At 48.0% G+C, this 27,089-nt stretch overlaps 2 protein-coding genes and 1 long non-coding RNA gene across 5 annotated transcripts in view; 1 reads left to right on the forward strand and 2 right to left on the reverse strand.

Moving 5' to 3' along the window:
• Positions 1 to 1,823: 1,823 nt before the first annotated feature.
• On the reverse strand, positions 1,824 to 18,080 carry LOC137208487 (zinc finger protein 350-like). The gene is given in 5 exon segments (XM_067708900.1): positions 1,824 to 2,461; positions 2,628 to 2,846; positions 2,913 to 3,225; positions 17,188 to 17,271; positions 18,069 to 18,080. Coding segments are annotated over 5 exon segments (1,266 nt in total).
• A 297-nt stretch (positions 18,081 to 18,377) lies between these two features.
• Positions 18,378 to 24,273, reverse strand: LOC137208564 (uncharacterized). 2 transcript variants are annotated; one of them, XR_010935666.1, is made up of 3 exons: positions 23,924 to 24,273; positions 21,781 to 21,872; positions 18,378 to 20,635 (listed from the first exon to the last, which is right to left on the reverse strand). It is a non-coding gene; the product is annotated as an uncharacterized lncRNA (long non-coding RNA). The 2 variants fall into 2 exon arrangements; XR_010935667.1 differs by lacking the exon at positions 23,924 to 24,273 and adding an exon at positions 23,447 to 23,899.
• A 233-nt stretch (positions 24,274 to 24,506) lies between these two features.
• Positions 24,507 to 27,089, forward strand: part of C16H1orf198 (chromosome 16 C1orf198 homolog) — a 33,566-nt gene continuing 30,983 nt past the window's right edge. For both annotated transcript variants that reach the window (XM_067711119.1, XM_067711121.1), the window contains exon 1: positions 24,507 to 24,865. In XM_067711119.1, coding sequence (XP_067567220.1) covers positions 24,533 to 24,865 — 333 coding nt within the window. In that variant the 5' untranslated portion in view covers positions 24,507 to 24,532. The remainder of the gene's footprint in view (positions 24,866 to 27,089) is intronic.

Here is a 27,089-nt window from a genome sequence, read left to right on the forward strand (position 1 = left end):
ACTTGTTAAGGCTTATAATCTCAACTAAGACTAACAACTGTCACTTGCTAGGATCAGAATTTAAAATAATACATCTCTGACCAAAAATAGATTCTGAATCAATGAATCTTTCAGTTAGTAAGTTTAGTAGGTCTAGAACAATTTTTACATGCAAATTAAGTCCTAAGTTACCATTGTTGTGTAAAAGTCACTCCTGAGGTGAATATAGCATCTTCTGCTTCAGGTAAATATGTGTATGTTAACTATCCATCCCATTTCACAAAGGTTTAAAGTAATGCCTACAAATATATGCAATACAGAAGAATAGTACAAGGGGGGAACCAACAAACCATTAAAATACACACTTCAGGGCTTCCCTGGTGGCACAGTGGTTAAGAATCTGCCTGCCAGTGCAGGGGACACAGGTTCGATCTCTGGTCCGGGAAGATCCCACATGCCGCAGAGCAACTAAGCCCGTGCGCCACAACTACTGAGGCCATGCGCCACAACTACTGAAGCCTGTATGCCTAGAGCCCGTGCTCTGCAACAAGAGAAGCCACCGGAATGAGAAGCGCAAGCACCACGACAAAGAGTAACCCCCGCTCGCCGCAACTAGAGAAAGCCCCCGCGCAGCAACAAAGACGCAACACAGCCAAAAAAAAAAAAAAAAGAAAACTTGAAATACACGCTTCCCGTTTTAAGGGACATGCCTTTCAATGCGTCCAGCAGTTTAGAATGTAAAGGGTTCCCAGATTTTCTGGTTGAGCTCTTGCAATTTGTAACGGAACAAACTGGGACATGAAGAGGTGAGTTTCCCAAGTTACACAGTGAGGGCTGACAGGGCTATAAAGGGCACCATCGCTGATTCTACTGCACAAAGCCTCTGACCGCTCCACTCCATGGGCCTTCTCCTCTTCAGGCTAAATCGCCCCTTATATTACTCTTCTCCCTTCCTCTTTAAACTTATACCTCCTCTTCTTACTTCTTAAAATGAAACATTTATAAAAATAACAGTCCAGCTATGGTCTGGCCAGCACAGTGTGTAAAGGAGCTATCTTTTTCTTTTGAAAAATCTTTTTGTTGAAGTACAACATAATACGAAAAATGCACATATGTGTTCACATCGATGAATTGTCACAAACCCAACACACCTTTATAAACAGCATCCAGATGACGAAACAGAACATTACCTGAAGCCCAGGAATTTACATATGTATATATGCATGGTAAATATATGTCATAAATTTTATATAAATATAATAGAGACTGCAGTAATTCTGTGAGACAGTTAATCACACTACTGACCTAAGTCAACCAAAAACCCCTAACCTAACTCTTCCCTAGCTGTGACTATGTTTGTTTAATAAAGCTTTACCATTTGATCTTTTAATCTCCATCAAGGACAATCTTATCAGTATGGGTCCATGCTTTCTTATACCTGTTTTCTTTTTTTCACTTCATTACAAAATCTAGTTGTCATTCAATACACTACCTGCCCTTTTAGTTTTGTGTCAGCAATAATTGACTTCCTTCCTTTCTTTTATTTTTAGTGTGCTCACAATGTTTTATTTGTATATGATTTCATCAGCTAATGGATGAGGCAGAATGTACCACTGCAAACCCTGCCCCATTCACTGCTTTCCAGCAGTTTCTCTCCAGTATGTAATGACACGTATTGAGGGAAGGGAATTCCCACTCTTATATTTTTACCCAGTATAAGCTCACTGATGACCTATGGTGATCACTGATGATAGGGTCTATCTTCCAAAACACAGCTTTCCTAACCTCTGCATTCATAGGCTTTCTGGTTATACATAACCATATGATCAGCTATACATTACTGCTCAAGGCTTTTCCACAGAGAATGTACCAGGTTTTCCCTGTGTGTTTTTTGTGCCATAAAATAAGATGTAATTGGCCACTGCAGGCATAACCACATTCAGCGCATTCATGCGGTTCCTCTCCTGCACAAACTTTCTGTTACGTCCTGAGGGTGCAGCTCTGGCATCTGACTGTTCCATAAGGACTACATTCCTATCTGTGAGGAGCCCACTGATGTGTAATGATGAGTGAGGGGTCGCAGAAGGCATCTGCACAGTTACCATATTAACAGGGCTTTTCCCTTGCAGGAGTTCACTAGTATCTAATAAGCTGTGACCCTTTATGGAAGGATATTCCACCTTCACTGAATCTACTTCTTTCTCTCTTGTGTGTGTCCTCTTGTGTTTAACCAGGCATGGCATGTGGGAGAAAGCTTTCCCACACTCGTTGCATCCATAGAGACTCTCTCCCGTGTGAGTTCTTTGGATGAGCATTGTCTTTGTAGTGAAGGCTCTCCCACACTTGTTGCATCCATAGGGCCTCTCTCCCCTGTGAGTTCTTTGATGGACAACAAGCATTGTCTTTGTAGTGAAGGTTTTCCCACAGTCACTGTATCCATAGGGTTTCTCTCCTGTGTGAATTCTCTGATGTTTAATGAGTCCTGATTTCTGTGAACAAGACTTTCCACAGTCAGTACATATATACAGGGAGTCTTTCCTGTATGAAATCACTGATGTGCTATGAGGCATGCCTTCTGGCTGAAGGCTTTATCACAGTGCATCCACATTGTTTCTATCCAGTGTGAGTTTGTTAGTGTATAATAAGACTGCCCTTCTGTATGAAACTTTTTCCACATTCACTACATATATGGGATTTCTCTCCTGTATGAACTTTCTGATGCAAAATGAGCTGTAATTTTCTGGAGAAACCTTTCCCACACTCATTGCATACATGGGGTTTTTCTCCTCTTTCATTTCTCTGATGTATAATGAGCTCTGCCTTCTTGCAGAAGGCTTTGCCACATTCAGTACATTCATAGGGGTTCACTTCTGTACGAGTTCTCAAGTGTTCAGTTAGCTTGAACTTTCTGTAGAATGCTTTCCCACATATACTGCATGCATGGGGTTTATTTCCCATATGAGTCTTCTGATGTTCAGTAAGCTAAAATTTCCTGAGGAAGGCTTTTCCACACTCACTGCACACATAGGGCTTCTCTCCTTTGTGAGTTCGCTGATGTTCAATGAGCTTGAACTTGTTGGAGAAAGTTTTCCCACACACACTGCATCCATGGGGTTTCTTTCCTGTATGAATTCTCTTATGTTCGTTGAGCCAAGACTTCTTGAGGAAGGCTTTCCCACATTCAGTACATTCGTGGGCATTCTCTATTTTGTGTATTTGCTGATGTTTAATTTCAGTATAAGTTTGCTCATGATTAGCATGGAGAAAAGATATCCCATCTCCTTTAAACTCAGCAGGCTCCTTTTAAATCACAGCTTCTACTCTGGTTGATTACATCTGAAAATGATTTCAAAGTTTTCCTCTGTAAATCAAATACATCATGATTTGGCCTTAAAGGAAAACAACTTTTGCTCTGACAAATAATATTCACAAATGCATTCTGTTCATAACACTGTTCCATCCTCTTCAGCATATTTTGGTTTTGCCAGCACGGCTGCACATGATCATCCACTTTCTCAATTTCTGGAAGGGGGTGACTATGAACTTAATCTTCTAAGGTCTGTGGTGGTTCTCTTTGTTCCAGGTTTGCTAACTTGATACCCCACTGACACAGGTGGTTCTCCAGCATCATGTCTCGGTACAGGTCCTTCTGAGCAGGGGTCAGGAGCTCCCACTCTTCCCGGGTGAAGTCAACAGCCACATCCTCCAGTGTCAGTGATCCCTGAATTCCTCTTGATCCCACTCCGATCTCCTAGTGGCTATACTTAATTTGTGAATTCTTTCATTTCAGGTCCTCTCAATAAGCAATTTCTTATTAGGATTAATCCAATGAGAAAAACTGTATAATATCTCAAGCTTATTCCAGACTTTATGCCTCCAATTAAAAAAAAAATTCTATCATTATATAATTGGTATTATATGTCTGTTTGTGATTTTAAAACTCTTTGGTCTATGAAAATTTGCATCTTAAGTGCCTTTATTGACTAATAAAGTCTTGACTTCTGCAATGTATTCAGTATCAGGAACACCTTCAGTAAAATAGTCTTCACCTATCCCTATGTTCTTAACCTCTCTTCTCTCCCTTTCTATATCTCCTTCCTCTCCACCTTTGGATCAACTAAACTATACCCTAATATTGGTGATGCACTTGCGTGGTAGCCCAGTCCCAGCCCACCTGGTGAAACACAGACTGGTTCAGCCTGAGCAGTCCCAAGCTTCCCAATACTCTGGTGGCACAGGATGAAACCAGAAAGTATTGAGATTACACACTGCGACATTTCTCCTAAAATTTTTTTAACACCCACCCATGTGCAATAATGATTAAACTCAGTTGTCTGGGACTTCCCTGGTGGTACAGTGGTTAAGAATCTGCCTGCCAATGCACGGGACACGGGTTCAATCCTCCCCCCTGGTCTGGGAAGATCCCACATGCCATGGAGGAACTCAGCCTATGCGCCACAACTACTGAAGCCCGTGTGCCTAGAGCCTGTGCTCTGCAACAAGAGAAGCCACTGCCATGAGAAGCGTGTGCACCACAACGAAGAGCAGCCCCTGCTCGCTGTAACTAGGGAAAGCCCATGCACATCAACAAAGACCCAACGCAGCCAGAAATAAATAAAAATTTTTTTAAAATTATAACTTAAAAAAAAACTCAGGTGTCTTTGGTATTTTGCCAACCTTGGAACATATAAAACCTGTACACTTACCCATATTTTTCCTTTTCGGTTGTTATTATGAAATGTACCAAGATAGGAGGACATAACATATTCTGTTTGACAATGGGTTTACAACCTCCAAATATTTAGGCATATGAAATGTGGGCTTCCGTCTCTAGTCTTGCTTCAGGCCCTCAGAATGTTAGGGCCGGGCTGGAAGGTGGCGGTCCCGTCTCTGCTCCTGTTGCTGTCTGCAGACCCTCGGTCCCCACGTGGTAGGCTCAGGGCTACCACAAGCACTAGGCTTTGGTCCAGGACCCAAAGACAGGCCATCAGCCTCAGTCCTAGTTCCAGGATGGTCTTAGGGAAAGGACTCTGATGGGCCAGCTGAGGTCAGGTGACCATTGATGGCAGAAGAACCATAAGGGTGGCCATAGGGTAGAGTCCTGTGATGACCCTGTAGTGACGACGAAAAGGGGATGGGCATTGCTGGGCTGACAAGCCCCACGTTGTCCAATATGCTTTGATAGAATGTAGTTGTTTTATTTTGTTCAGCAGACCTTTCTTCTTAGCGGTTTCAAGTCATACATTTACCTGTATTGAGAATAATGTATCTTTTCTAACTGAACATGATTTCCAGAGGAGAAACTTCCCAAACCTAAGTTACCAGATGGGTGGCCATACAGCCCAGATTGCTCAGAACAGTCTTGATCTATGCCTGTTGTCCCACTGTAATTATTAATAGTGCCCCTTTTCATTCAGAGGTATTCTGGTTTAGATGCGCGTTCATACAGCGCCTCTGATTATAAGTGGCCTTTTGTTCGGCGAGCATGAACGTTAACTTATATTCCTGATTGGTCCACATGGCGCCTTCCTCCCAGACACCTTTGGCCATCATTTGGTCCCAGCAACACTAGAGGCCAAGCAGTGTCCTAGATAGTGGAGTTGGAGTTGAGTAAGAAACCCTGTCCCGAAGGAGCCCATGGCCCTACTAGGAGAGAGAACACAAATTAGGTCGGTATAACACAGCCTACGAAATCTGGTGTGAACAGAGCAGGGAAGAAACTCTGCTGAGGAAACTGGATGGACCAGGTGACACGAACCTCAAAATTGCTGACTCTGGCATATTGGCTTGTGCCTCTTCTTTTTATCGGCTGCATGATCCAAAGCTGAGAAGTTCGTCATCACACAGATGACTGTTGACAAGAGAGTCACATCAGGATGCCTTTCTGACAGTGAATTTGGGCCACCTCATCCAAGGTCAGTCCTGCACTGGGTGTCTCAGTTCCTGCAGTTAGAGGAGCAGACCGGGATGTGCTGTGCCATGTGTGAGGACAGCAGAATGTCCCGACGTCCCTGTGAGATTTCACAGTCGGAACCCTCCCGAGGCTGTTCTAGAACCAAGGCAGCCACATGAGCTGTGCACAGCATCCAGTCAGGAGACCTGGGTTCCAGAACCAGCCCTGCCGCCTTCCACCGAGCAAATCACTTAATCCTTCCAGCCTTAATTTACATGGCAAATGCAAGTGTGAACCTCAACAGTCCACAGTGTTTCTTCTGGCCCTAAAACTTTTGCTTGTTGTATAGTCAGCCAACTACAAATTCTTAAATCAAATGATCTCTAATTAACTAATTGGAGAAGATTCTTTCAGAAAAGTCAGAGCTATTTTAAAATAGTTTCTCCTTTTTATATGCATTTGGTGTAACCACGAAGACTTTTATACCGATAAAACCTCTACCCAAGGCCTCTGCATTTTGAATCCTTCGTGGCAGACGTGGGAGAAAGCAACCACTGTTGTAGTTTGTACCGCTTTGTAGACCAGTCCAGTTCTGGCTCTCACTGTCCTTAAACCACCCTGTGTTGGGCATAAGGGCCATAATAATTTCATAGTCTAAACTTTGGGTTTTTTCTGCCTCCTCAGACTCACTCTCAGGAAAGCCTTTCAAATCCCTCACTCTGTCCTAATGTCAAGAGTTGGATGAGAATTCCCTGGTGGTCCAGTGGTTAAGAATCCACCTTCCAATGCAGGGGACACGGGTTCGATCCCTGCTCGGCGCGCTAAGATTGCACATGCCGCGGTTCAACTAAGCTGGCGTGCCGCAACTACTGAGCCCACACCCTGCAACTACTGAGTGTGCGTGCTGCAACTAAGACCCGACACACCCAAATAAATAAATAAATAATTTTTAAAAAAGAGTAGGAGGCAGAGTGTGTGAGTGCGTCTCACTGCCTATCCTCCTTTACTCCCTCGTTACATAGCTGCTTCTTTCCTCCTCTTGGTAGAGCCTTCTCTGCTCTATCCAGCTAGGCTTTCTTTCTTGATCTCTCTCCCCACTCCCCTCTCTCCCTCCTTCACTCCCTCTGTCTCTGTCTCAATCTCTCTCTCCCTCTCCGGCCCCCAACTTTAACAGCTTTTCTTGTGTTTATTGGCCATTTGTATTTCCTTTTTGAACTGTCTTCATGATCTTTGGCTATTACTTTCAACTTATTAAACAATAAACACAAGGAGTATAAAAAATGATACACAAACACCTAGGCACTCACCACCTGGCTTAAGAAAACAGTTGGAGCCCTCCATGTACTCTCCCCCCATTCTCATCAGCAGCCCTTGTCATCCCTAAGAGGTAACTGTGACCCTGAATTGTGAGATCATATGGTCCATGTATCTCTTTGTATTTTGTTACACATATATGTTTCTCTGCTATTTCTCTTTTTTTAAATTAATTAATTTATTTTATTTTATTTATTTTTGGCTGCATTGGGTCTTCGTTGCTGCGCGCAGTCTTTCTCTAGTTGTGGCTCGCGGGGGCTACTCTTCATTGCAGTGCACAGGCTTATTGCGGTGGCTTCTCTTTTTGCAGAACACCGGCTCTAGGCACGCGGGCTTCAGTAGTTCTGGCACACTGGCTCAGCAGTTGTGGCTCGCGGGCTCTAGAGCTCAGGCTCAGTAGTTGTGGCACATGGGCTTAGTTGCTCCATGGCATGTGGGATCCTCCCGGACCAGGGCTTGAACCCATGTTCCCTGCATTGGCAGGCGGATTCTTAACCACTGCACCACCAGGGAAGCCCCTCTGCTATTTCTTTTTGCTTGTGGCTATATCTGCAGCAATTTGCATCATGAGAAAACAGATTCTGTAGAACCAAGCTTTTGTTGAGATAGCTAAACCCATCGCTCTTACTTAGTCTACCTTCTTGGTCGTAAGTGTAGGTAGGTAGCTTTTGTCTGGGGAAAAACGTTGGTGACTATGGTGAAAAGATAGTTCTCAGACCATGACACAGTAGACAAGGGACACAGTGTCCACCTAACAGGGATGCAGAGGAACCTGTCCCTACACTGGTTCTCAGCGTTACACGTGTCTTTCCAATACAAGAGAAAAGAACAACATGGGACACAGGACACTGCTTACACTGAACTGTCTGTCTCCAGTTCATACATTCTTTCATTCACCCTGTCCATCCAACCAGTAGCTGTTTACTGAGAACGCATCATAAGTGCTAGGCGCTGAGCTAAGTAAGCGCTGGGGAACAGAAACGAAAAAGACATAATCGCTGCCCGCTCATAGTTGAGTTACAGAAAGAGACAAGCAATCATAATAGTCACAGCTGAGAGCTGCTGAGCATTTACTATTCGCCAGGCACCGTGCTAAGCACTCACTTGTCTCATTTAGTCCTCCTGTGAGACACGTAGAAGCGGAAATAAGGTAGCTCCTATGTAAAAATGGAAGAGGAGAAAAACAAAGTCACTTCAGATCACACAGCCAGCAGATGGCGGAGCTGGGATCTGAGCCTTGGCCATGTGACCCAGAGCCTACGTCTTTACCATCTTCAGCAGGTGTCTCTGGAGAAAATCAGTAATGACGGCTGAGAGAAGGGCTGCGACAGAGGAGTGAGAGGTGGCCTGGGACACTGACATCTGCAACGCAAAATTGAAAAGGGCTTGGGGGTGAGGTCCAGCGAGGTCTCGGTGGAGCAAAGGGCGGCTCTTCTCTCTGCGCAGACACGTGATTCCGTCCTCGCCCGACTGACGCTTCAGGTTTCACTTTACTTTCATTGGTTTGGTGTTGGGACATTATAAATAAGCTAGTTTTGAGGGTTGGGGAAAAGGCATCCCCCAACTTGCTAACTTTGGGCAATTGCGAGGTTCCCTGTTTGTAAAACGCAGGGGGCGTGGCTCTTGCCAGGTGTCAGTGGGCGGATACCCGAGGGCCTAAGAGCTGCAGGGGAATTTCTCCTTTTTAAAAGGAACTCAGGAAAGCAGGCTGAGCTGTGTGGTCCAGCCAGACCCTCACGAGGCACATGAGGCTCTTTCCCTCACCTTTCTCTACTATGCCTTGGTGTGAAGTCAGTGTCCCGCTACTAAACCAACAGACGGTTAGAAGACACAAGAAGCGGGACTTCCCTGGTGGTCCAGTGGTTAAGAATCCGCCTGCCGATGCAGGGGACGTGGGTTCAATCCCTGGTCGGGGAACTAAGATCCCACATGCCGCGGAGCAACTAAGCCCGCACGCTGCAACAAAGAGAAAAGAAAGAAATCACAAGAAGCAAGAGGTGGCAAGTTAATAAAAGAGCGAGTCATGGAAGGTTTGAGCATGAGGACTCATGAACACCAGGGTAATGACATCTGTGGGCCATACCGTGGACATGGCCACCAAACGCTGCCTCACCTTTACTGGGCTTCAGTCCTCCTCTGGAGAGACCCCTCCCCAGGAAATGGGGAGTTAACCTTTAGCTGCTAAAATGAGCTTAGATGACAGCAACAGGCCCCCAAGTCTTCTGCCTCTTTGCAAATGGGCTTCGATTACTGCAATTTATAGGAACAGTTCTCTGTTTCACGTTAGTCAGGAAAATTACCCCAGCCTCAGCCTCTCACAAGGAAAATTCCAGTTGTACTCTGGGTCCTGTACGTACGCACGTCCACTATGATTATAGCATACATCCCTGTAAATGCAAGTTAAGGCTCTGTTGATACCTTGCAAACAGATAAGCTTGCTCCTTTCCCTTTGGTAGCACTTAATGTTAAACAGTGCACTTGATTCCTAGCAAGAACTATATCCAGTAAAGATCCTCTGTGCTTCCGATGCAGGGGATGCTGGTTCAATCCCTGGTCAGGGGAATTAAGATCCCACATGCCGTGGGGTGTGGCCAAAAAGTTTAAAAAAAAAAACTTGCGATGTTCTATTTAAATGCTTCTTTTAAAGTCAAGAGTTTGAAAAAGTTCCTGGCCTGAAGTCACATTGTTTTAGAAATCAGGTTTTTAAATATCTTAAAAAGCCATGTCTTTTTTTAATGTATAATTTAAATACTGCATGCACATTAGGAATAACAATAACTCTACTATTAGGAATAGTAGAGGACAATAGGACAGCAGTAGGAAAAGGTGGACAAGTCAGAGAGAGAAACATATTCAGTGGGAAAATGACAATCACATTGTCCTATATAAACCATTGGTTTTTCTTTCTTAACAGTGAAGTGAGAGAATTGAGGCGCGAGAAACAATTTCTCAGTTGTTTAAGCAGCTATGGTGCGATCAATCTAGGTGGACACTTCTCGCATTACTTAACCAGCATTTAAAGCTTCAAAAGACAATAAAACCACTGAGGGGAGCATCCTATAGGGGGTTTTGAAAGAGGTTTTACCAGGAAACTTGGTGATATGATCAAATCTGGAAAGGCGTCAAATGAGTTAGAAAAGTGTGTTATGAAATCTCAGGAGAGACGAGTGTGTCTGTCCTCATTCTGTTCCCCAACACCACGAGTGCAGAGCTCCTGGGAGATCAGAGAGGGCTCCGAGAAGCATTTCCTACCAGCTGCCGTCACTGTAAATCAGATGCTGTCACTCCGCCCAGACTTACCAGTCTGGCCCGTGCTCTGTGCTCCGGCCTCACCTGCAGATGGTCTCTCGTTTCTACCTTAGCCTCTGATTTGATACCCTTGTCTTACTTTGTCCAGGGCCCTAGCATTACCCTGGCTTTTGCTATTTTCCAACTGCTTTCTTGTTGGGTGTCTTTTCTTGCTTCCCTCGCCTGGATTGCTTGATCTCGGGCTTGATTCAGAAGGAAGATAAATAATACAAAACGATGGTGACTGTGGAAGAACAAAGTGCTGTGGGAAAACCAAAAGGACCGATTTATTTCTGCCTAAGTAGATAGCTGGGAGATGGCTACTCAGAGGAGGTGATGAGTGTGTTGGGTCTTGGAGGGTGAATAAGAGTATGCCAGGTTGGATAGAAGAACCTTCCTAGAAGCGGCAAAATCGGGAGAAAATAATCAGAGATGGGAAAGTGCCCGGCACCTTGAGATGGCTTTGTAGATGGGGCTGGAAAGGTAGTGTGGAGCCTACACTTGTACTTGTACTAAGAGATCTTGCACTTGTACTAAGAACTGTGGACTTCGTTCTCTGAGGGAGATGTTAAAACATGGCAATGACTTGATTAGATTTGTTCAGAAAGATGGGCTTGGGACTTCCCTGGCGGTCCAGTGGGTAAGACTCTGCGCTCCCAGTGCAGGGGGCCCGGGTTCCATCCCTGGTCGGGGAACTAGATCCCACATGCATGCCACAACTAAGAAGTCCACATGCCACAGCTAAGAGTCCACACGCTGCAACTAAGAAGTCCGCATGCCACGACGAAGATCCCGTGTGCTGCAACTAAGACCCAGCGCAGCCAAAATAAATAAATAAATACATAAATAAATATTTTTTAAAAATAAGGAAAGATGGGCTTTACCAAGTTGACTGATTTCTGACATCCATGCCTCCCGGTCCTATTTGAGACCTCCATGCTCTTATAGGAACAACAGCCCCTGTTCTCCTGGGTCATCTTATTCTGCTATAATTTCTAAAACACTGTTCCGATTATAGAGAACCATGTATAAGGTAAATATTGAGCAGAGTCCAAATTACCCTTGAATGCCATATTGAAGTCCGACAAACCATCTCTCCAGAAGTCCAACCACAACATGAAAACACAATATGTTTTTCTTCCAGCATGGGGATAGATCGCACTTTCTTATGTCCAGCACTACAGAAGGTAGGTTTTTTGCATTTAGAAGCCGTTTGGGGGGGGGGGTAGTGTATTTTTAAACACTTCTTCTATGAAAGACAAACAAGAAAGAATTGAAACTGTGGAAGAGGGAAAAGAATTTTCCCTCTACCCTTCTGAGCTCTTGGCTAAGACCCCTGCAACAAAACGCAGATTAACAAGAGAAAAGCACACAGAAGTTTATTAACATGTATACCTCAGGTATACCTGGGAGAAACCCAGGGAAAAATGAGAAACTCTCCAAGGTGGCTTAGAACTCCAGCTTAAATAACATCTTGAGCTAAAGACAAAGGAAAGAAAGGTGTGGGGTAGAAGAGTTTTGGGAGGTTACCTGGAAAAGCATCGTAAACACGAGTGAGGCTTGTTATTGCAGATCTGAGTCCAAGCTTTCTCCCTGGATAAGGGTCTAAAGTTGTCTAGGGGAATTAGCCTTTGTCTTTTCTGGTAGGGAGGTGAGGGGGGACAACTTTGCAAATTTACATCCTGCTTTTAGGCAAATAGGGGAAGAGCAGGGAGCTTTTCTGGTATCTTCTTCTTCCAATTGCCTTCAGCTCAAAATAATCCTTAGAACAAACTAGCATGTTTTAGGGTGGCAGGTTCTGCTACCCTTCAAGACTAACAGAGAACACAGCAGATTTGCATCTTCCTCTCTTGTACACACTCCAGGCACGTGCTTATGGAAAGGGTGGCACGGAACCTCACCCACACTGCCCCCTCCGTTAATTTTTTTTCTTATTTTCTTTTTTGCTAAGCACCGATAATTCAATAGGTAGGAATTAAGCAGAGATATGATAGTATTTTGCTGACGTAGCTCCGATGGATGGGTCAAGGTGTCCACATGCCTGCACTCGCAGCCCGTAGCCGTGCCAGTCAGAGCTGGGAGGGCCAAGGAGGTACCTGGGTGCCACCCTGTGCCACCGATTCACGTGGAGCTCCAAGGATTCTAAAACGTGTACATTCAAACATGGTCTTCCAGGTCTTTACGAAGGTACAGTTTTCAAGTTAGAAGGCTATAGCATATACTTTTTAAATAGTTTGTTACTCTGATTTATAACTTCTAGCTGTTGAGACACAGGGCATATGACCCTCTGCCTGCCCCCTTGCCGTGGCCCATGCATGTCAGGGTGGCTGACTGTGCATTCATCACATTCTCCTGAGTCAGAGCGAGGAGAAGCAGCGGGGGCTCGGCCACTCGGCCGCACAGCACAAACGTCTTCACATCATGGTTGGGGTGCTGTGTGGCTGTTCTCACCGTCTCTTCCCCATGCCTTCCTGGCTCATCCATCACCCCTCTTCTAGATCCTCTTATGCTGCAAGGAAAGCCTAATGCTCATTACGTCATTAGGTAGGGAATTTAAATTTCTGCACTGCATTTTGCTTTTTAGACCTTTGCTACTCAAAATGTGGTCCACAGGGCCTCAGCCTCAGCCCTGGAAGCGGGGTGGAAATGCAGAGTTTCAGCTGCTGAGGGGTAGCATTCACTCACTATTCCTTGGAATCCTAAGGACGCATTTGGAGGAGAGGCAGTCAGTGCTATAGGTAATCCTCAGGCAGGGAAGATGATGCCAGGGCTTGGGCCTTGCAGAAGAATAGGAAAACAGAGAAGGAATGGTGAGAAACGCAGAAACAAATCCAGGACGGCAGCACGGCAGTGGAAGCCTGAGAGAAGAGAGTTTCCCACCAGGTCCCAGAGCCACCAGGCCTGGCTGTCTCGTTCAGCAGGGGGGACCCTGAGGCTTGGCGATGAGGGGACAGAGTACAACAGCCAGGTGTGTTCGCAGGGGCTTGTCTTATAGGGCCAGAGGGCAGGGGAAGATGACAAGAATCTGAAAGTGGTGAGAAAAAAGAATGAAATAAATAAGGAAATAGAGAGGAATTCAGTCTACTTCTAAGAGATGAAACAGCTAGGAAATGTCCCCCACACATCTGAGTGATGAAGGGACCACGGAGACAGCACAGCAGCCCCAGTGCTTTGGGGGAAGCAGAGAAGGATCTTGGGCAGAGGGGGAGAACCCAGCCAGGGTCCAAGAAAAACCAGAGCTGGACACCAGTTAAAGGGATAAAAACAGATTTTATTCGGGACTATTGCAATAGGGCAAAAGACAGCTCAGTATATAACAGGGCTCAATTCCGAGTACAACATGGGTAAGTGGGAGTTGATAGCCAAGGGCCAGAGTGGGGACCAGTGGATGGACAATTACCCATGCATGGAAAATTATTATCACGGCCAAAGGTCCTCTGGGGGAATGTGGGGAGGGAGTGGTGAGGAACCATATCAGATATGGAGGGTGGGCTTCTGGTTAAACTGACTTAGCAAGGTTCTTGCTGAAACTGGATCTTACAAAGAGGTCCGCAGATGGGCCTAGGAGAAGGTTCAGGAGTCTGACTGAAGTTTGGCCAACATAGAATCTTCATCCCTGGAGATGGAGGGGCAGCCTTGGTCCCTCGCAAGGTGCAAACACCCAACCGTCCTAGAATAACCCTGTGCACCCCACACCCCTCTCCACATCAGGCTGCCACGGCCATCGCTCTCATCTGTCTCCCTGGGCCCAGCTCCCTGGCCTTCAGAGGTGCTGCCAGCTAAGCCACAGAGGGCTTCCTCGTTTCTCAGCCTCCTGGCCTAAGTAAGGACGTTCCTGGTCTGGGTGAAGACGGGAGAGGCTCCATGGTAAGAGGCCGCACTATCTAAAAACCCATCTGGGTGCTATCTCCCTTGCCTATGGTTCTGAGACCATGGGAATCCTGGCAGTAGTGGCTTTTCCGGGGCAAGCCGGGGTCCCCCTTGGACCGCTGAGGCTTCTGCACTCCACGTTTCCTTCCCAAATCTAGCTCCTCCAGGCACCGAGGCTCTGCTCCCCAAGCCCTCCCCACAATGGCAGCCCTCCTCCTTGGCCTGGTTTCCACCCTCGCACAGTCACCCTCCCTTCCCTCCCACCCTTCCCCCCGTGATCCCAATCTCTTCCTGCTTCTTCCTCTACCTTCACAACCCATTCATACCTGCTCCGAAACCTGGCAGCTCCCAGATCTTCCTCTCTGGTCCTCAAGGGTGGAGGTCTCTGCACACCACGTTCCTTACGAACGCGTGCCGTCCAGCCATATCCCACTCTGCTCTGGTGATGGAATTTAATTCTGAGATCCTAATAGCTTTGAGAGCTTAATCTGTGCCAGGCGCTCTTTGCAGTACTTCATGTATGTGGAAATTTGTCCCCGTCACACTGCACCGACAGTGGTGACAGCACCGGGATGCGGGCTGCCCTGCTCCACATCTCACACCTTCTGCCCCTATGAGACATGCTTTCTCTTCGCAGCCCATGATCTCCTCCACCGGGGGAGACACAGTCTTCCGGCTGGGGAACATTGGCCCCCATGGGGGAGAAGATGCAAAAGCACCCAGCAGAGTGAAGGGCCAATCGTCTTCCTCAACCCAGAAAAAGCAGGAAAGTTGACATCCAAGATGTTTCTGACCTCTATGTACCAGGCTCCATGTGTATGTAGGAGAAAGAGGGATTTTTGGGTTTTTTGTGAGTTTCAGAAGCTTAGCTTTGAATGTCAGGAGGCAAACACTTCACATATGGAGCTCAGGCTACAAGGATGAGAGGGGCCGACAGCACCGTGATGGAGGTGGCAGGCTGGCGCGGCAGGGGGAGGTGAGTGATGCAGTGGACGCCCGGTGCGAGCGGGCCAGGGTGGAGACTAGTGGACCTGCAGGGGATGTTGAAGAGGCCCCTGGTGCTGTGTGACCCTGCGAAGCTGGCTTATTCTTTGGATGGGAGTGGTCTCCTCCAAGGCCATGAAGTCTGTCTTCATGTCTCCGGGACCATTCGCCTGTCCACCTGGATGAACAAGCAAGGAGAGACTCAAGTGGCATCCAAAGGACACTTGAGAAAAAGCAGGCACCGTGGCCCAGGCCAGGGCTGGGCTGCCTATGGGAGGCGGGTCCTGTGAGTGGGGGGACATTGGCTGCAGGGTGAATGGGCACCGGGGAAACAGCAGCATGTCGGGGTCCTGCTCTGCACGTGCCGGTGGGCAGCCTCTGGGCTTCCGTGTCCTGGCTGGTAAATCTTTCCTTCACGAGGTGCTGTGAGGGGGAATGCCAGGCATGGTGAGGACCCAGTGGAGACTGCTCCCTTAGACCCACCCTGGTTACCTTGTCCACACCTATTAGATGATAAGCTGGCTGAGGGCAGGCCCTTGCTCACGCTTGCTTCCCGTGACTAGCCCTGTGTCTGGCGCACAGTGGATGAAAGAACAAATGAACATCAAGGAACAGGCCGTGAGGCACGCCAGCGTGAGACACCGTCTCCGCCACTGTGTTCCCTGAGTGCAAGTAAATCACTTTTCTCTGTCTTTACTAGCTTCCCCACCATTGGGGGAAGGCAATGTAACTTCCCTCTGTTTAAAATTTTTTATTAAAAATTTTTGTATGAAGGTATAATCGACATATCAGTTCCAGGTGTACAATATAATGATTCAATATCTCTGTACATTGCGAAATGATCACCATGATAAGACTAGTTACCATCTGTCACCATTATATAGTTATAGAAACTTTTTTCTTGTGATGGGGACTTTTAAGATTTCATCTCTTAGCAACTTTGAAATATGCAATGCAGTATTATTAAGTAGAGTCGCTGGGCTGTACATGGAATGCCCAGGACTTGTTTCTCTTGTGACTGGAAGTTTGCACCTTTTTTTTTTTTTTTTGTGGTACGTGGGCCTCTCACTGTTGTGGCCTCTCCCATTGCGGAGCACAGGCTCCGGACGCGCAGGCTCAGCGGCCGTGGCTCACAGGCCCAGCTACTCCGCAGCATGTGGGATCCTCCTGGACCGGGGCACGACCCCGTGTCCCCTGCATCGGCAGGCGAACTCTCAACCGCTGCGCCACCGGGGAAGCCCGGAAGTTTGTTCCTCTTGCCCCTCCTCACCTTCTTTGTCCTCCCCTCACCCCCGCCTCTGGCAGCCACCAATCTGTTCTGTATACTTATGAGCTTGGTGTGTTTTCTTTTGTTTGTCTTTTTCTTAATAGGGGTGTTATCAGGACCTAGGTGCTAACGCGCTTACAGCACGCAGATCTTCTTAGATGAAAGTTTCTATTAAACAGATGAGCTCGGCTTCAGAAAATTCCTTGACTTTGCCCCCAAATATATGACACACAGCAAGCTTGGCTTTTGTGTTCCTGACCCTGGTTTAGAGGAGGGTGCAGAGATTGTGCAATAGTGGGTTCCATCTAGCTCTTGGTTATTGATATAAAAACATAACTAATATTTCTGCAGTGTAGTTTTCTCGACCTCTCTCTGGCCTCTGTTGTATGATGTTTTCAAAACAGCTTAATCAGACTCTCCATATTTCTGGGGTTTTAGCCTAACAGTTCTAGGGACTGAGGGAGGTCACTGAAGGGTGACAGCCTGTAGGCGCTGGACCAGCAGGGAGAGGGGCGGGGCTGGGGGCGGCTGTGTGGAGGCGGGCAGGGAAGCTCCCAGCGGATGGCTCGCCCGTAGGCGGGCATGCAGCCACCTGTGTAACCACGGTGGGCTCCGCGGAGCCACTCAGGTCAATGCCCACGGTGTGCCGGTGGGCATGGATGCTACGGTTACCACACTACAGCGAGAGGGGATGCAGTAAGGGTCAGTGACATGGCATTTAAACCAAACTTTCAAGAATAGGTAGAATTTGGACAGGTGGTCGTGAGGAAGAAAGACTTCCTAACCAAATGGACGGCTGGGCACAGAGCTAGGAACAAGGATGAAGGTGATCGCCAGAGAGAGTTTGGGCCTAAAGTGGTAGCAAAAAGAATGAAATTGGGTCATTTGCAGAGACGTGGATGGACCTAGAGTCCGTCATACACAGTGAACTAAGTGAGAAAGAGAAAAACAAATACCGTAAATTAACGCATTTATGTGGAATCTAGGAAAATGGTAGAGATTTAAAGGGCAGGAACAGAGACGCAGATTAGAGAAGGGACGTGTGGACACAGGGTTGGGGGGAAGGGGTGGGTGGGATGACTCGGGAGATTAGGTTTGACTTATATACACCACCATGTGTAAAACAGATAGCTAGTGGGAACCTGCTGTATAGCTCAGGGAGCTCAGCTCTGTGCTCTGTGATGACCCAGATGGGTGGGATGGGGGATGGGAGGGAGGTATAAGAAGGAGGGGATGTATGCATCCGTACAGCTGATTCACTTTGCTGTACAGCAGAAACTGACATAACAGTGTAAAGCAACTATATCACAATAAAAAAAAAAAGGGAGACACCCAACTGGAGGCGCTGTGAAAGAGGAGGCTGGCAGAGGCAACTTGGAGGGAGCGGCTTGGAGTTGGGAAGGCCGGCCACGCCAGGACGGATGACGGGACCTGGAGTATGGTGGGGACATTGGGGAAAGGATGAAGAGATACTTCGAAGACCATTACGAATGTGATACAACTTGTTTTTTGAGTCGACCTCTAGGATGAAGTTGTGAGCTGTATCACAACATGATGGGGGCCAAGTTGTTGGCGAGATTCCCTCCTCCACCCACCTCTCATCCGTTTGACAAGTACTTATTAAGGGCTCCCCTTGGGCATGGCCAGTGACTGTCATTTACTCAAAGGCGGGAGCTGCTCTCCTTTACTTCCTGTCTTGCAGGTTAGACGGGGTCAGGTTCACTGACAACAGCACATATATTTCATATCTTCAGTGTTCAGTAGCATCTCACTCTCTGTGACTCACAGTACTTGACAATTTTAATGTATCAAATGTTTAAACAACATCTTCACAAAAATTAAAATACAATCACAGAAACTTAACAGACAACCGTTTTCATTTTTCCATAGTCATTTTCATTCTCCAAAGCATCTTGGTATTTTGATAATATTTCAAGTTAAAAAGATTCAAGGACATAGATCAAATCCAAAAAGGGACCATAGAGTGAAAATACTATGGTCCCCGAAAGTCAGTCTTTTGAACTTCATAAAGTTTTAAGCGAGTGCCTGAGCTCTGGCTAACGATGAAAGAGGTAAGGAGCAAGCTGCCTAGTGTCTCCCGTGGAGCAGAGCTCCAGGGGCTTCTCCTGAACTCCCCCAGGGAGGCTGGACAACCATCTACAGAGCTCAAAGTGGTGACATCCACAAGCCAAGAGCCAGGAGCCCATTTGACAAACGTCAGGGCAGCTGACGTGAAGAGAAACACAGAAGGAAGAAAAACACATTCCGCATCTGGGAGCGTGTACAAGTTGAGCGCAGATTGTTTAGAGGAACAGAGAGAGAGGAATTCCCTTTACTTCTCAATCAGTAAATCATTGCCACATACTTTAAAAAAACTTATTTATTTATTTATTTATTATTTATTTTGGCTGCACCGGGTCTTAGTTGCGGCATGTGGACTTCTTAGTTGCAGCATGCAGACTCTTAGTTGCAGCATGCATGGGGGATCTAGTTCCCCGACCAGGGATCAAACCCAGGCCCCCTGCACTGGGAGCGTGGAGTCTTACCCACGGACTGCCAGGGAAGTCCCCATTGCCACACACTTTTGTCTCTCCTCTCCATCAGCCATTTTTTATCTCCTTCATCCTCTCTCTAACTACATCTATACATTCTCAGTAAGCCAAAGATTTTATAGGAATTTGAAGCCATTTCCACATTGTCTGGGTTCAGGCCGCTAGAAGGATACAAACAACAAACATTTATTTCTCATAGTTCTGGAAACGGGGGCCCAAGATCTAGGCGCCAGCAGACCTGGTTCTGCCTGCTTCCTGCTTTGCAGATGGCCTCATGGTGTCCTCACACGGTGGGGAACAGTGAGAGAGGCAAGCTCTCTTGTACCCTCTTATCAGGGTACTATCCCATCACGAGGGCTCCACCCTCAGGACCTAATCAGCCCCCAGAGACCCCACCTCCAAATACCATTCCATTGGGAATTAGGGCTTCAACATGTGAATTTGACCTACAGTCCATAACACACACGTACAATGCCAAAAATGTTGGCATTGTTCTTCCCAGGACACAAAAGTCTATCTGAGGGGGACTTCCCTGGTGGTCCAGTGGTTAAGAATCCGCCTCCCAATGCGGGGGACGTGGGTTTGATCTCTGGTTGGGGAACTAAGATCCCACAAACTAAGGAGCAACTAAGTCTGCGTGCCGCAACTACTGAGCCCGTGTGCTCTGGAGCCCGCACGCCGCAACTAGAGAGAAGCCCTCGCGTCACAACTAAGACCTGACGTAGCCAAAAATAAATAAATAAATATTAAAATAAAAAGGTCTACCTGAGATCAGATTATAAAGGAGACAAACTGTCTCTTTTGTGCCTACCTACCTTCTCTTCGGTGTGGGTGGTCATGGGGACTTCATTTGGGCTAGGTCTTAAGGATGGAATTTCTATAGTTGGCGACAGTGGGGTGGGAATTTCAGGTGAAGGGGAAAAAGTGAACAATTGCTTCTGGACTTATTTATATTCTTACGAAGGACTAAAAATTGCAGAGGCTTTTCTAAATGGAAAATTTTGGACAGGGAGGGTCTTGTTGTTTTCAAGAGGTCTTTCAGCATTTTTCGCAGAGCAGTCAAGCCGGTTGTCTTTGCTATGTAAAGTATGGTGTTGACAGGGAAGGACCCAGTTTTGAGCCTCACGTGGATTATGCAGCCTTACCCAGAGGTGATTCTGCTCCTGTTGGCACAGGGAGTGCCTCACACCTGCCCGGACGTGGTGACAGACCGTGGTTGTGTCAGTGAAAACTCTCCCTACAATGGCAAAAATAACCCAAACCTTCAACATATTCAAAGCACATTCCCTGCCCGTAGTAGATTTGTAAAATCATCTCCTTGTCTTTTCTTTCTTGCTGCATCTCTTTTTTGTCTTGGTCAAGAACACTGCCCTCCAATCACACAGGGAAGTCGGTCTTCTAAATACACCAGGCCGACTCTCTTCCATCTCTTGTTCTTTCTGGGTGTGGGAGTGAAGAACAGAGAACAGTCCTCTTTCAGGGCAGCATCTGGAATAACCAGAACCAGATGCAGGAATGAATCATCCTCCTCAGGGAGCCTGCCTGCATCCAAGCTGAAAGCGTCAGTAAGGAAGGCTGGCTTTATCTACCAGCCGACTGCCTGCTTTGTCACCAACAGATTCCCTTCCCAAAACTGTCATGTTTGCCACAGTGCCTGGAATTTCACCATGAGCGTCAATAACCGGCTTGTAAAATGTCATAGCTGGTCACTCGGCTCTTAGAAGCAGGGCTAGAATGCGTGCCCTGTGGTTTCCCACGAGCTGGCAGTGTCTTCATGGGGGGAGTGGGCTCACAAATGGTTTGTTTGGGACAACAAATTCATTCAACAGACATTTGTACTAACTGGCTGAGGGAGGGCCTTTCGCACGTGTCACCCACCCCTCTCATTTGACGTGCTACCCTTGAAGGCTGGTATAGTTGTCTCTGTATCAAAAATGAAGGGATTGGGCTTCCCTGGTGGCGCCGTGGTTGGGAGTCCACCTGCCGATGCAGGGACACAGGTTCGTGCCCCGGTCCGGGAGGATCCCACATGCCGCGGAGCGGCTGGGCCTGTGAGCCATGGCCGCTGAGCCTGCGCGTCCGGAGCCTGTGCTCCACAACGGGAGAGGCCACGACAGTGAGAGGCCTGCGTACCGCAAAAAAAAAAAAAAAAAAAAAAAAGTGAAGGGATTGAGGCTTCAACAGGTTTTGAGCACCTCTGTGGTGGCCAGGTGCCTGACCATGGCACCCCACTTCAGGTACACCCGACTTCATTGCCTCTGGGCTTTTCCCCAAAGCCACTGAATCTTGGCAGCCCCCAGGTCTCCCAGAGGTGCCTGCAGGGCAGCCTCCAACCCTGGGGGTGGCCTTGCTGTTTGCGTCTCTGTCAATAGGTTTAAGAAAGGTGCTGACCTGGGGAGAGGAGTTCCAGGCCAGCAACTGTTAGCTGAGACGTCAGGCATATAATGGAAATGTTCGTGATCGTCTCGGGTATTCAGTTATTATACTGAAAAAATGAGTGCTGTCTTTTACTAATGAGTAATTTGGAAGCTTTAATAAACTGTAGCCATAAACCCAGTTTATTATTAATAATCCAGTAATTAACCTTAGACACATTAATCTAATGTTAGAGATTTAACAAAAGGCAAAGGAACCTCTGTTTTGTGACTCTCCGTTCCATCACATGAGGGGCGACGGGGGATGATCTCAGGTGAATTTGCTTCCTTTCATGGCTCAGTATCTTTACCTGTAAAGATGGGATAATAATGTAAACTATGCAACGTTCGTTCCTTTCTTCATTCATAATTCATTCAGCAAATAGTCACTGAACCCTTAACTCTGAATCAGGCACATGCTTGTTCCCAAGAGTAAACAAGACAGATAAGGATCTCCCTACTGTGGAGTTTACATTCTGGTGGGGACTCAAGAACTCTTCTGAGAAAAACAGCTGAAATGACACTGGCCAAGAAACAGTTCCACAGTTCAAGACACCGAGACAGTTTAAACCTTAGTTAAAGCACTCTTTGCTATGTCTCCCTAGTTCTTAAGAAAAGCCTTCTAGGAACAAACACCAAATGCCTCAATAAAATGTTGATGAATAAAGGAATGCTCTTTGGAACAGTGCAAGGTTTTAAAGCATTTCAGAGGGTCAGTGACCACATGCTTGTCTCTTCATTTTGTGAAGAGCCCACTGGCTAAACCAAATCCACAAAGGACAAGGCAGCCTGCCTCTATCCAAACTCTTGCCTAAGAAGATGCTTAGCGCTCGAATCATCCCACTATTTCACCTTACTACATATTTGGGGTTGGGCTATCTTTATTCTCCTGAGAAGACGCTCGGGAGAATTAAATGGCTCTGACAGATGACTTTGCTGAAATTAGGAGATAAATGGGCAGATAGATAGATAGATAGATTCACTATCTATTCACTATCTATCTATCTGCCCATTTATCTCCTAATTTCAGCAAAGTCATCTGTCAGAGCCATTTAATTCTCCTGAGTGTCTTCTTTTAATTTGGAAGAAAATTTCTTTTAGTTACCCCTTATCACCAAGATCATGGATTTTACATACTTCGGCTGACGTCCCTGATTTATTTCATACTATATTTATATTATGGCTTCTCTAGTAATAAATTATATTTGATCTGAAACACTTAATCGGGTTGTGCTTTTCTGCAATCAACATTTATCGTTGCAATTGCTGTGAAAACCGCATGCAACCAAGTTTCTAACAGCACAGAACCCTTTCTATGTGACTTTCAAAGCAACCTTAAAGATGTTAATTAAATTTCAAGAATACATCTTTAAACATCACCCACCTTATTAAACAAGTCTTAGAGGTGAGAAAGTAGGATTCAGGTTGGTGTATTGAGCCTATACAAAATAGACTTATCTAGAGATAGAATAGTACCAAAAAACTCAACCTCCTGGCCTCATAAATAGACCTTCAAATACTGTGCAATTCAGGCTATTACTTCGTGGCTTTTCCCACTGCTTTTCAATGTGGTATGCTGATAACACTGTTGAGAGCAATATGTTTTATTGCAGAGCTTGTCACATTCATGGCATTCTAAAAATATTTTCTAAGGAATTCTGCGCCAGAAGATAAGGCCATCTCACATTTAAAACAGAACCCTGCAAGTTATTTCTATGACTGTGTTCAGAATTATCCAAGTGCTTTATTGTTATTATTTGAGGCAACACTGGTTTATAACACTATACAAGTTTCAGAATTAGCCAAGAGTTACTTCAGAGGCAATGACCCTAAGTAACAGCTGAAATGCAGTTTTTTGTTTTAAATGTGGACATTTAATTCTCACCTGAGACCTGTTACAGTTAAATCAGCCAGAAAGTAAAGCAGATGAGGGCTCTGTATAATTTTAATCGTTGTGCTCTGGGGCACACTTCAAAATGGCCCGGCTGACCTGCCTACGAAAACTTTCTGCCGCTCTTCAGTTGGTTTGCAAACCTCAAGCCGCCTAGGGTTCTCGTGATTTTCGTGAGATTCCAACAGAAAGCAAAGGCCCCGCGGCCGGCTCGGGGAATGCGTCTTCACCTGCAAAAGCACAGCGAAGTGCAGGTGCACCAGCCCGCCGGCCCCAGATGCCTGCCGGCAGTTCCACACTCCCTTTTAGGGAAAGGCACTGTGAGCTACCCGGCACTTCATTTTACTCCTCTCTTTAGGAGGCACGGAACCTGATTTTCTTTCGCCACTCCCGACACCAGTCCAGTCTCCCCAGCTCGTACCTTCGGCGCCCTCGCTGCCCTGAACCCCCGACCCCCTTCCATCAGCTCACCGCGCCAGGACCCTAGCCCAGGTTTGGGACAGCTCAAAGAAAGCGAAAAAGATGGCTCGGCAGGGAAAGGGAATACAATAGGCATAAGGCGGCCGGTGGCTCGGACCAGAAATGCCGCACTTCGTAAGGAGAAAAAAGTTTCCTTTGTCAAACAAGTGACCACGTGGCGCTATGGCGGTCACCCCCAACAGTCCCGTCAGGCTGCCAGGCGCGGACCTGGGGATGCGCCAGCCACCTCCGCCGCTGGCCGAGGGGAGCCCCGAAAAGCGGGGGCCCCGCTGTAAGCCCTGAGAGAGCGGATCCGGAGGACGCAAGGAGGCGCGAGACGGTGGCTCTGGGAGCTGCGCTGAGGGCGGGGCTCCCGGGGGGAGAGGGGCGAGGAGCGCAAGGTTCCCGGAAGCAGAGGGGCACAGGGGGCGGGACCCTCGGGGGCGGTGGCGCGGAGGGCGGGGTCCCCGGCGTTGGGCGGGCGCGGGGGGCGCGGCTTCAGGGACTGGGCGGGAGGCGGGGTCGCTGGGGCCTTGGGCGCCCGGCTCCGGGCCGCGGAAGGGCGCCGTTCGCGGGGCGGGGCGGGGCGGGGCGGGGCGGGGAGCGGCGGGCAGGCCGGGCATGGCGTCCATGGCGGCGGCGATCGCGGCGTCGCGCTCGGCCGTCATGAGCGGGAACCGGCCTCTGGACGACAGGGAGCGGAAGCGCTTCACCTACTTCTCGTCGCTGAGCCCCATGGCCAGGAAGATCATGCAGGACAAGGAGAAGATCCGGGAGAAGTACGGGCCCGAGTGGGCGCGGCTGCCGCCCGCGCAGCAGGACGAGATCATCGACCGGTGCCTGGTGGCGCCGAGCGCCCCGGCGCCCCGCGACTCCGGGGACCCCGAGGAGCTGGCGCGCTTCCCCGGCCTGCGCGGGCCCACGGGCCAGAAGGTGGTGCGCTTCGGGGACGAGGTAGGTGCGGAGCGGGCCGGGCTCCCCGCCCCCCGAGGCGTCCCCGGCCGGGCGGACCCCTGCCCGCTAGCAGCCGCCCCCGCCAGGCGCGCGGGCAGGGGCTGGAGAGGAGAAGGCGCAGGAACCGGGGTGGGTGGGACGGGCGGCCCGGAGCCGGAGGTGTGGGGCTGGGGGGCTCCCCGGGGCAGTTCGTGGAGGACCGCCGAGAGAAGGAAGGAGGTCATTCCAGACCCTCCATCTGGAGCTGCCCCGCCGGGCCGCAGGGGACCTGAGACTTGTCAGACCAAAGTGCCAACAACAAGGGATTTTAAGCCAGGCAGGCCTGGGTTCTGATCCATTCTGCCATTTAGCTCTCTGGCCGTGGGTGACCTAACCTTTAGAGCCTCAGTTCCCCCCGGGAATAATAATATCCCCCCTGGCCTGCCAGGGAAGGCAGTCAGCCTTTTATACGTAATAATATTACTATTTGTGGTGGGCTGTGTGCGGAGAGTGAAATTGTCCAGCAAGGTAACAAGAAGCAAGAGGTGCCTTCCAAGATCAGGAGGCAAAACCCGAAGCCCTAAGATGTTTCCGAGTGAGCCCGATGAGCTGCTTAGTTTTGGGAATGAGTACGGTGGCCTCCTTTTTCCAGTGAAAAACGAGGGATACATGCAAATGAGCTGTCGCAAGCCTTTGGGACATATAAGGGCATGCCTGGGCCTCTGACCTAGACACTCTGCTGGGCCTTCTAGAGGGCCGGACATTGTGGAGGAAGAAACACTGAAACTAGAAAAAACTCAGGGGTGACCCATACTAAGTCACAAAGGCCTGAGTGTTCTGTGCTTCTCCGAAAGTCGGCCTTTTCCTGGAAACGTGTTTAACTAAAACCTGTTTGGTGCCAAATCTGCGGCTCTTTGGCCTTTCAGACTCAACTTTTGTGGTGAGGGTCAAAGAAGTCCAAAGGAGCCTGCAGTATACAGGGAAATCCGCAGCCCTGAGAGCTCTGAGGCTGCAGGCAGGAGGGGCTGGGCTTGGAGAGGTTTTCCAAGGAAGTCGTAGACTGTGGAAGGAATTCTAGTTGAGGATGAGGTTTTAATCTGATTTTCCGGCGTGGGTGTGCTGAGACATTTATTAATACAAAATGTTTGTGGTCATAAACCCGCTTTCACATGGGGGAAGTGTGAGAGAGCAAAACTTTGCTTGCAACATTGCCTTATACTGACAGAATTAAAAGAAGAGTCTTCCATGGATTTTAAACTCTGAAGGCTTCGCCAGGAAAAAAACGAGGGTGTGGTAACGGAAGAGATGAGAATATAGGTTTAAAATGTAAGCCCAGAGCTGAAGCATTTTTAGTGTGAACATATGCATCTCTCTAAAGACATTCGCAGGGTTGGGGCTCAGATTTGGATGATGGAAAAGCAGGCAGCCCCTCTTTGGAAAAGTCACGAAGAAATAAACTGTGAGAAGAAATACACCTGCAGGTACTTACAGATGTTGCAGGGTCCCTGTCATTTCCCCTTAGCTTGCTGTCCGGCTAAGAATATCCGCGTGCCCGTTCACCATCCGAAAGCCCGTGCCATATAAGGGTCCAGTGTGGCTGATAAGGAGAGATGTGGCCAAGTGAATTTTGTGCTCCGATTCCTTAACTGCGTGCCGGACTGAGCTGTTTGCGAATTTGTAAACGCAAAGCGATTTAACGGCCAACGGAACTTTTTGCTGTGGGACCTACATGTCCTTCCAGGAGCACGGGAGCCCTGATTTTCAGAATTGAACTCAGCTTTGCAAAACGGGTTGCAAGTATGTCCTGGAATGCCTCCGACCAACCTCTCAGCACGGATGGCTGAGGGACGGTGAGTTTGAGGACAGGTACGGAGGTACCTTGCTCAGAGCTTTTTTTGTTGTTGTTGTCTCCCCCTGCCCTCCTGCAGCGGCTGAGCGATTTCATCCCACTAGGGAGTTTAAAATGTGTTAGCTGGACTTGGCAAGAGGTTGGCACCAAAGTGGAGTTGGTGGTCTCGTGCCCAAGAGGAGGGTTGTACTTGGAGGAGGGTTGGCTCCTGGGCACAAGGGGCGATGATAAGGAGAGGGTGGCGGGTGACCTCTCGGTAGGCTGCTGGACAGAGTGGCCTGCATAGGTGGCCCCAGGTTTGTCCAGAAGGGCCCTGAACCAGACTGAGTCAGGCACTCTGTCCCTTCCTGTTTGATCTGTCCTCAGATGTAGCCCCTGGGGCCTCCACGGCCGATC

This window comes from Pseudorca crassidens, chromosome 16 (assembly GCF_039906515.1).
Source record: "Pseudorca crassidens isolate mPseCra1 chromosome 16, mPseCra1.hap1, whole genome shotgun sequence".
Lineage (NCBI taxonomy): Eukaryota > Metazoa > Chordata > Mammalia > Artiodactyla > Delphinidae > Pseudorca > Pseudorca crassidens.